This window comes from Thrips palmi, unplaced genomic scaffold (assembly GCF_012932325.1).
Source record: "Thrips palmi isolate BJ-2018 unplaced genomic scaffold, TpBJ-2018v1 HiC_scaffold_5, whole genome shotgun sequence".
NCBI classification, from domain to species: Eukaryota; Metazoa; Arthropoda; class Insecta; order Thysanoptera; family Thripidae; genus Thrips; species Thrips palmi.
Genome location: NW_023144632.1, coordinates 10558389 through 10567951, shown reverse-complemented (window position 1 = coordinate 10567951; position 9563 = coordinate 10558389). Strand labels below are relative to the sequence as shown.

General features: G+C 63.1%; 1 protein-coding gene across 2 annotated transcripts; it reads right to left on the bottom strand.

The window, feature by feature from the left end:
* Positions 1–1455: 1455 nt before the first annotated feature.
* Positions 1456–7766, bottom strand: LOC117650896 (synaptic vesicle glycoprotein 2B-like). Of its 2 annotated transcripts, none has more exons than XM_034394537.1 (11): positions 4799–5087; positions 4613–4687; positions 4354–4515; positions 4069–4231; positions 3861–3982; positions 3418–3653; positions 2974–3140; positions 2553–2887; positions 2084–2243; positions 1867–1994; positions 1456–1786 (listed from the first exon to the last, which is right to left on the bottom strand). In XM_034394537.1, the coding sequence occupies exons 1-11, from the start codon at positions 5019–5021 to the stop codon at positions 1734–1736; spliced, it is 1824 nt and encodes a 607-aa protein (XP_034250428.1). In that variant the 5' UTR covers positions 5022–5087; the 3' UTR covers positions 1456–1733. The 2 variants fall into 2 exon arrangements, with proteins under 2 accessions (XP_034250428.1, XP_034250429.1); XM_034394538.1 differs by lacking the exon at positions 4799–5087 and adding an exon at positions 7417–7766 and having other exon boundaries at positions 1645–1786.
* Positions 7767–9563: the final 1797 nt, after the last annotated feature.

The following is a 9563-nucleotide window of genomic DNA, read 5'->3' as shown; positions in this document are numbered from 1 at the left end:
GTAGAGATCAGCGGGAAACGAATGGATGGTCCAGTTAGGCCCCGTGTCAGAAGACATACGTGACGTCACATCACGCGTGCTTGTCACGACCCGAGCCCTCTCCATACATTATATACTGCTGATGAGGGGCGACGCGCGACGCACACGGGACGGCCGGGACGTTCGGGACGGGACGTGTCCGGCTGCTGAGTCAGGCCCGATGCCCCCCCCCCCTCCTTCCTCCTTGCCCCTCACCCGTCACCGCGCCGTCGCCCCACTCCCAGCGGGGATGAAATAACTGGACCTCGGGGAGAAGTTGGGTTCGGCAGGGCGCGGCGGGGCGCGGCACGCCTGGCCACGCGGCGTCGCGCACGCGGCGTCGCGCACGCCCCTCCAACCACCGGCTTTTTATTCTTTTGTTTTTTGGCTGCCTTTTTATCACTCTTGCTGATCGCGCGAAGCGGAAAAGACGGCGAGCCAAGGCGATTTTGAATTCACCGGTATAACACTCGAGACTGCAAACCCTCTGTCTGGTGAATGAGTTACCGAAAGTGCAGGGTTACCGATCGACAGAATGATACTTCGATCGCAGCCTGGGCGGTCCAATCCCCGAATCACTCCACATTTTCTCGTCAACTTGGAATACGGGGGGGGGGGGGGTTTACAGAATTTCCTCCTACCCCTGAGCTGCCCGGACCGCAGGCAAGCGGTGGACTGGAGTCGACTCTCGCAAGTTCTATTACCTTCTCTGCATTTTCCCACGGCCAAGTGGCCTCGCCACCCCCGGCGCTGCAAGTCCGCCAGGTTTTTGCGTTGCAAAGCGACTCATCGCCGTTAATGAGACCAAATTGGACGCACGGCGGCGCCTGGCCGTGCCTGCCGTCTCGGGCAGGGCCTCTGTTTTGTCCTGGGCCGTCAGGGGCAGACGCGTCGGGCACAAGAAGCAGGCCCTGGCCGAGGCCCTGGCCCGCAGCGGCCGGCGACAAATCCCCGCCATCCATCTCCGACGAGCACGAGCACCCCGCCGTCGCGACCTCCCCTCGCTCTATGTCCACTTGACGAGTTTAAAGTCCACGCGGTCAGCGGCGCATGAAAAATTGTCCCGATCGTGTGGATGGCGGCCGTGCCTGGCCGTGCCTGGCCGGGCCGCGCTGGCACTGGGTCGCTGTGGCTGTCGCGGCGCGGGTGGCGCGGCAGTGTGTCTACTGCCTGCAGCTCTCGGCGCCCGCCATGGCGCGCACAGCCCCGCAGTACAGCCCCGGGATGAGTCCTAATCCATCAACGTCTGCATCCTCCGCTCCCTCTGGAGGCTCTGGGCGGCTGATAGAGCGCGGGCTGGCGCTGCGCTCCGAGCAAAATCCGCAAATCTGTTCGCCTGTCTCAAGTTACTCCTTTCCGGTTGGGAAGGATGGGCGCGGTGGACATTTGTCATTTAACGGGTCGCGCTTTGCCTTCCTCGCCAATGAAACACATTCCTCGCGCGCATACGTCTCTTTATTCGTTTCTCTCTAAACCTATAAGTCTTACACACGAACTCTTATGTTAAGGCCTTACACAGATACATATTTTACAGTGACAACTCGGTACAGGTAGTATCAAAATTAGAAAAATACTGATTTGCGGCTTTGGGCGCGGTCCCTGAGATCACGATCCAGTGCGCTGCGACGCGTAGCTGCGTAGCCGCGCGTGGCGCAGTGCGGTGTTCAAATTGAGAGGCAGGGCGGAAGCGGCGGCGTCGATGCCCAATCTTGATCCTAATTTGCGAAACGTCCCCGCTTCGGCAGCAAGCACCCGAACACGCCGTTCACTGCGGAAAAAGAATGAGAGGTGTGCATTCGTCTTTCTCTGTCGGGGGCCGCAGAGGGGCGGAGACAACTCGAGACTTACGGACGAGGACGCCGCCGAAGAAGTAGAAGGCCGCGTCGCAGTAGCTGTCCAGCAGGGAGCCGAAGATGAAGTTGCCCACCATGGAGCCCAGTCGACCGAACATGAGAGACAGGCTCACGGCCATGGCCCTGCCGAACAGACCCCGTCAGTGCTGCGCGAGCTTGAGCGCGAGGAAACGCGATAGGAGGGCAAGGCGTTGGCCGGGGCCGAGACTCACCGGTAGTTGGTGGGGAACAGGTCCACCACGATGCTGGAGATGTGGGCGATGCACATGCCCGTGAGGGCGATCACGACGCACGCCAGCGCCAGGATGGCCTCGTAGGAGCCCACGAAGTTGACGGCGATGGCCGAGACCCCCGTCACCCACATGCACACGACTGCGGTACAGGAAAGCACAGGGCGTTAGCGCTGTTCGCATGCCATCGGGCGCACAGTGGGCCAGAAGACCGGTGGAGGCGACTACAATTCTAGACGCGTTCTGAGCTCCAGAGTCGCGAAACAGGACTCGAACCGAGCGTGTGACCCCACCAATGAATTCCTCGTTCGGAGAGCAATCCATTGGTGGGGTCACACGTTCGGTTGGAGCCTCATTCAGCGACTCTGGAGCTCAAAACGCGTCTTGAATTTTTGCCGCCTCCACCGGGTTTCTGGCCCACTGTGGGGCGTGGCGCGCCTTGTCCACTCACTCAGCAGGTTGCGCTTGCCGACGCTGTTGACGATGAGGCTGCCGGCGACGGGCGCGATGGCGTCGGCCACGCCGATGATGAGGGCGTTGATGTACACCTGCGTGAGGATGGTGCCGCCCGCGCACGACGGCTCCTGCAGCACGGCGCTCACGTCCGAGGACACGGCCACGACGCCGACGTCGCGCGTCGCCCGCACCAGCACCGACGACGCGTTGCGCTCCGCCGCCAGCACGCCCGCCACGGCCTCGCAGATGGTGGCGGCGCCCGGGTGGATCTCGCCGTACTTGGCCTGGTAGTTGAACAGCTCCGGCAGCCACATGAGCAGGCCGCTAGCACTGTAACCGGCACAGCCAAACCAAAATCAAACAACCGTTCGCGAGCCCTTGAAAAGCGCGCTCGTCTTGGTCCCGGATGGACTCACCTCGCGATGTTGCCGAACTGAATGAAGCAGACAAGGAAAGTGTGCAGCAGGTAGGGCGGCCGGAACAGCGGCGCCGTCTGCTCCCACACGATCTTCATCAGGGCCAGGAAGGACCTGTCCGTCGTGTTGGCCATGACGGAGCTCGTGTCCTCCGTCAGCTCGCGGACCTGAGAGGCAGTCACAGTCACAGTCTGAACGCAGCAAATTTGTTCGAAAAGTGATTGAAAGTCTTCAAGTGTCGGCTTTCACTGACTTTGGGTGGCCACTGTGACCCCCCTCAACATCCCAGTCTTTTTAGGACCCTACTTAGGTCACAAGTTTGAAACCAGGCCAGTTTCGAAACGAGCCCGTATGCTCCACGCGTGACGGACGAACTTTGTGCCGGTGGACGTTTTCTCCTTCTGCCGACATTGCTAAAACCTAGGAGCGCGAGACGAGACTCACCGGGAAGTCGTCCTTGCCCGTGTTGACGGCGTACACCCTCCGCAGCACGGCCAGCGCCTCCTCGCGACGGCCCACGGCCAGAAGGAACTTGGGGGACTCCGGGAACCAGAAGAGCAGCAGTCCCGACAGCAGCGCGGGGATGGCGCCCACCAGGATGAAGAGGCGCCACGACCGGAAGCCCATGCCGGCGTACAGCGGCAGCGACCACTGCATGGGCAGCACCGACCACGCCAGGCCTGCACCGAGAGCACGCCGTCATGGCCGTGTGAGGCGGGGCGGACACAACCCTGGACACGTTCTGGCCGACGGGTCCGTGATGACCCTTCGGTTCGGACGAGGCATAGGGAGGGTCCGCCCCAGAGCGTATGCCCTCCAGGCCAATGTGCCAAGCGCCAGCAAACACAGGGCAATGACCGCCGCGGTGGCGCGCGAACAACACCCACCTGGCAGGATGATGGCGGAGCAGGCGGTGATGAAGCCCACGAGGATGATGGCGCGGTTCCTGTTGGGCGGCGTGTTGAACTCGCCGAGGTACGCGTAGGCCAGGGCGGCGGGGGCGCTCACGCTACACACGGGCATTCATTACTGGCGTGTACAGTGGTACAGTGGCACGGCACGCTCTCTGCTTCGCTTTGCTTCTCGCGGACTCACCACACGCCGTTGCAGAACCGCAGCACCACCAGCGTCCAGAAGTTGGGCGCCAGGCAGGCCAGCGTGGACACGACCACGTCGGCCAGCAGCGCGCGGATCATGATGCGGCGCCGGCCCGTCGTGTCGGCCAGCACGCCCCACGCGTGCGCGCTGCAGATGATGCCTGCAACGGACAGGAACTCGCTTTCAAGTCGGCCGCTCTGGCGAAGGCCGCGGCGCCGCGGCGTGGCGGAGAAGCAGTTTGAATTTGGCGCCGCGGCACGCGGTGCGGCGCACGCTACGTACCGATGTATGTGATGGCGCCCAGCACGCCCTTGTCCTTCTGCGTCAGCTTGAGGTCGCACTCCGCGGCGGGCAGCACGTAGCCGATGTCGATCATCTCCATGATGGCGCCCATGATGGCCAGTCCGCACACCAGCATGAGCAGGTGGTTGAACTTGCCGTAGCCTGCGAGAGGGTCAGGTCAATGATAACAATCCGAGGCAGTAAGCGAGAGCACTCCGTGCCGCCTGGTTGGCGACGCCAGGCGACGCGGGGAACGCACCTGTGAGTTTGACGGCGTCCTCGAACGACGTGGTCGCCCCACTCTCAGCGACGGTGCCATCTTGAGACTGCTTTCCTGCAGACGCAGAAAGCAAACCACTGCATGAGCCGCCGAGCGCGCTCTCCCAACTTATCCAATCCCAGTTTTCCACTCGCTATGGGGACCATCGTTTCCGGCCAAACCGACCCAGCAGCGGCTGCACGATGTGCTTGGCCTTGTTCACGTCGGCCAGCGACAGCGCCCTCTCGTCCATGCTGCCAGACTGCGCCACGCTACGCGCCCCGGCACCGAATGGCGGCATGGCGGTGTGGTCAGTACGCCAACGAGGAGGCCAAGGCCCGGCCCGGCCCGGCAGCGAGACAGAAAGACCAAACTCGCTCGGACACTGGCGATCAGTGCCGCCAACCATTGTGCGCGACACTACACCGTCGGGCCAGGGGCGGGCGAGGCGGGCGCGGCGCCAGGACACGTGCGACACGTGCAGTACCGCCATTCCTAGACCAGGACGCGTGTGGCCGGACGTGAGCGGGCACTCCGGCGGCACGGCACGGCACGGCACGGCGGCGGCGGCAGCGTGCCCTGCCGGCCTGCCGGTCACGCCGATGGACTGACTGGCGCTATTTTTAGGCTTTAGGCCACAGTGCCGACAGCCGACGCCGGCCACGCAATGACACCAGTGTAACCAATCAGTGCCAGACCGGGATGCAAAACAGCCAGCCACACTGGACCGCGGGGGCACTGGGGGCAGTATGGCGGCGGTATGGCGGAGAGGACGAAGGCGTCTCGAGCCACGAGGCGCGACCGATGGGCCCCATAGGCCCGAAAGGGCTCGCAGCACTATACGATACACGAATCGAAGCCGCGGCGTGGACGCTCGGGCCGGTTGGGCTGGGCCACTGCAAGTGACACAAGCGCTGTCGCTGTGCCATGATGGTTGCCCGCCTCCTCATCCACATGCCCTCCGTCTGGGGAGGGATATTCGAATCTCGGCATATCTCCTCACCACACTCTAAACGCATGTAAGTCAAAGAAATTGGTTTTGATTGTTTGGAGGGTCAAAACGTACGAAAGTGACAAAGTTTTCCGCACACGTCTAAAACATTGTGGGCGAATAAACAAAGAGCGCAAATATCATTGATGCGAACTGCTCAACTTCTTACAAAAAGCTACACAGGACGCTACTGTAAGCTAGAATGAGGTTGTCTCTCTCACTCGCAACCGCTGGGAGCTAGGCGACGGTTCTACCCGGCCACGGCCTGCACCAACCAGAGGCAGACGTCAACAACTCAACTGCCGAGGAGATACAAACATACTCCTCGCGGAGGCGCGTGGGGTATCGCTGCCGGTCGGCCTCAAACGACCCACGGTGGAAGAGTATCGCCGGCCGGCCGGCTTGCGCGAGGGACGGACGGGGCGGAAGGGGAAAGGGGGGCCGCGACGACGCTGCCGAGGACGCTGCGCGACGCGAGCCGGCAGCACATCGGCTCGGCTGCACATCGCGGACCGGAGGCAATCGGGGGCAACGCACGGCGCGGACGCCGCGGCGCCGGCTTTCGGCAGGGCGCTCGGCAGGGCGTCGTTCGCGCCCTTGATAAGGACCCGTCGTGGTTACCCAACCGGCAGGGCTCCCCGCCGCCAGGTCAGGTCGTCATGCGATAACATGCTGGTCGTGTTCCACCTCGTGTTCCACCCCAAAGAAGGCGGGCGGGCGGCACTGGTGGTCGCGCCGCGTCCTTGGACGCAGAGGCAGACACACATTCTCCGCGCCGCGACTCCGCGTCTCTGCGTCTCCGCGTCTGCTCGGCCAATCGTTGCGTAATGTGCGTCTTCCGCGTGAGTTCGTATCACAGGCGCGGCGCCGAGCCGGCGGTAAAACTAACGAATGCCTCCGCCCCGCCCCGCCCCGCTGTAGTTTAAATCAACGCGTTCGGCGGGAGCATTCATCCGCGTCCGCGATTGCCAAGACCGTCACGGCACGAACGCAAAGGGCTTTCCACTCGCTAAACCTGGCCATCAAGGCCTTGTTGAGCTCGAACCGAGGCCGTCTCATTGACTGTATCTATACCTCTATTCCTCTTCAGCGTGGTTTCACCCAAAAAGTATTTTCTTCGCGATTTTCTTCGAACAAGTCGACTGGCATTTCTGCCACCCAAGAGCATTGCGCGTCCATTTTCTGTACCTATGAGGGTGTGACTGTTTACGTTCACCAGGAGCGATGAGTGGAGATTCGCCATTCCGTTAATGCATTGCCGAGGCATTCGAGATAATAGTACACGCACACCACTAACGCCTTCCTCCCACACTCACTGACACACACATACACGCAGCTACACACACACACACACACACACACACACACACACACACACACACACACACACACACACACACACACACACACACACACACACACACACACACACACCTGTGGCCCAGTTGTCGCGACCGCGTGGCTGGCCACTAGAGTCGAGTGGTCAGCAGGCCACGGCTCGGCTAGGCGGTTAGGCTGGCGAGGCGCGGAGGGAGTCGGGACGCGACCGGGACTTGGAATCGCAATGAGGCGGGGCCGGTGACACTGCACCCGCGTGGCACAACATTGAACGAGGCCAAGCGCGGATCCAGGAGGGGGCAAAAGGACAATTGCCCCCCCCCCCTTGACCCCTAGATGACCGCCTGAAAGGTAGGCAAAAAGTGCTACTTTGACCCCCCCTTGGGCTGACTCTGGATCCGCCACTGAACGAGGCGCTGGTCCTCCACCCCACATCACTCACAGGCCGTCGCGTCCTGGTCGCGCAGGGACTCACCGTTGGCCTGCTTCTCGGCCTTCTCGGGCGAGGCGCCGATGTCGCTGATGTGGACCGTGCCCCTGAATATCCGGAACACTTTGTTGAGCATGGCTGCCGCCCACCGCTGCCGGCCCGGGGGTGGCTTGAGGGTCTGTTGGCCGCGAGGCGAGGGCGGGACCCGAAACGGTCCTTGGCGGTCCTCTCGAGGGCGCGGGGCGCGCGGGGCTCCCGGGGCACGCGGGGCACTGGCGACTGGACGCGGTACCGACTGACTCACAGCGTCACTTCGGTCTCATCCTCGCCGTCCTGCCGATGCGTCCACTTCGCAGTCCTCGCGGCGTGCTGTTCGGTCCCGGAGTGAGAACTCCACCGCGCCAGAACACCTCAGAGCGTTCTGGCGGGGCGGGGCGGGGCGTGGCGTGGCGGGGCGTGGCGTGGCGGGGCGGGGCGGGGCAGAGCGGGGCGGGGCGGAGCGGCGCGGAGAGGGGCAACGAGTTAGATTTGCGGGTATCATGAGCTCGCAAGGCGTGTTTGCTCGGGGTGATGACTCCCGCGAACAAAAGAACAAAATGCGGTGCAGCACTCCCGCGCGACCGCCTCGCCTTTCGGCCCGGACTGCCCCGGACTGCCTCCTGCCCCAAAGGAAAGCGAGGTAAAGGCAACTTGGAAGTGGACAGCCGCTTAACAGCGGACGACATGTCCCGACGAGTAAGCCTCCGCCTTGTAAGCCTGGGCCGTGTTGAAACCCTAGTGGGGATAATAGTTTCGGAGACACGTTTGGATCGGAAAATTACTTTAAAGGCGCTCATCTGGTTGACTGCCGGCAACGCCAGACATTTTAAAAAGAAGTTCTCTGGCGCGCCGCGGAGGCTCCATGCTGCCCGAGCGGTCGCAGCCACGCAGCGCTCGCCTTTTGGCGCCTTTTGGCAGTGTAGCGCGCACTCGCGGCACTCGCCGGACGGCTCCAGAACAGGTTACGGCGTACTACGCGACGCAGTACTACGGCGGCGTGCCGTGAACTTGGCCGTGGCGCGGCGGCAGGCTGGAGGCTGCCTGGAGGCTGCCTGGAGGCTGCCTGGAGCCGGGCTGCAGGGACTCCAGTGCGAGTCGCGGCTCTGAAGACCTCTGAAGCGGCGGGCTTGGTGTCCATGCAGGGTCCAGCCCAAGGACTGCGTCGCTGCGTAGGGCGGACGTCGAGCGCCTTCCGCGTAGAGAGGTCCTTAATGCAGGGAGGTACGCCACGCCGAGGCACACTCCGTCACTCCGTCACGGCGCCCTTGTTGTCTCGGCCCAAGGCCACCTTGTTTTCAGCTCCTATTTATAAAGTGCATGCAGATAAGGCTTTGGAGGGGCCGAGGGCTCGCGGCGCCCCGTCAGGCCGTCACCAACGCTGGGCAGGCAGGGCGCAGGCACTTAGCCAGCAGGTAGGGACACCTCTAGGCGGCGTCCACGGGGGAACCGACTGCGTCAGCGCCAACTCAGATAAAGAAACGTGATCCGTCTGAAGATCGAAAGTCGGATCAAAACAATCGCCACTTGTTGTCAACGGTATGGCAATGCCACGGCCCCTAAGTACGGCAGTCAACACTTGACGGCGAAGGTGCCGCTGGTGCCTTTCCAATCACGGCGCTGCGCAGGCCGGGCGGAACCTCGCCGACGACGCCCCCGGAGTCTGGAACGACACGTCTTGGCCGGGCGGTGCGTTGTGGTGCGGTGCAAGGCGGAGAGCATCGCGCCCGTGGCGGCGCTTTAATGGCCCGCCTTTCCCTCCAAATACTGGGCCGGGCCGCCGGGCCGCCGGGCCGTCCCCGATGAATATTGAATATTTGGCTGGTGGCGCCACTGGCGCGGCAGCCTTCCTCTCTCCTCGTCGCCGCCACTCTGGCGGTGTCGCGTCGATTATTCCCCGCAAGGCGTGCCGCGTGCCGCGCCGGCCGTGACGGAGGGCGCGGCGTCCTCCCTCCCTCCCTCACGGGGACCACCGCCTCGACGTGGACGCGGGCCGCCGCGCATGGCAACCGAAACAACACTGCACGTTAGATAAGCTGTAGTTAGGGCAGAGACAACCTTTCCCGAGCGGAGTCCGCGGTGCGCGGCAACGGCAGCAACCGGGCTTTCAGCACGCCCCAGCACTTGTTTGCCAGCGCCAAACGCTACCGCGCTTT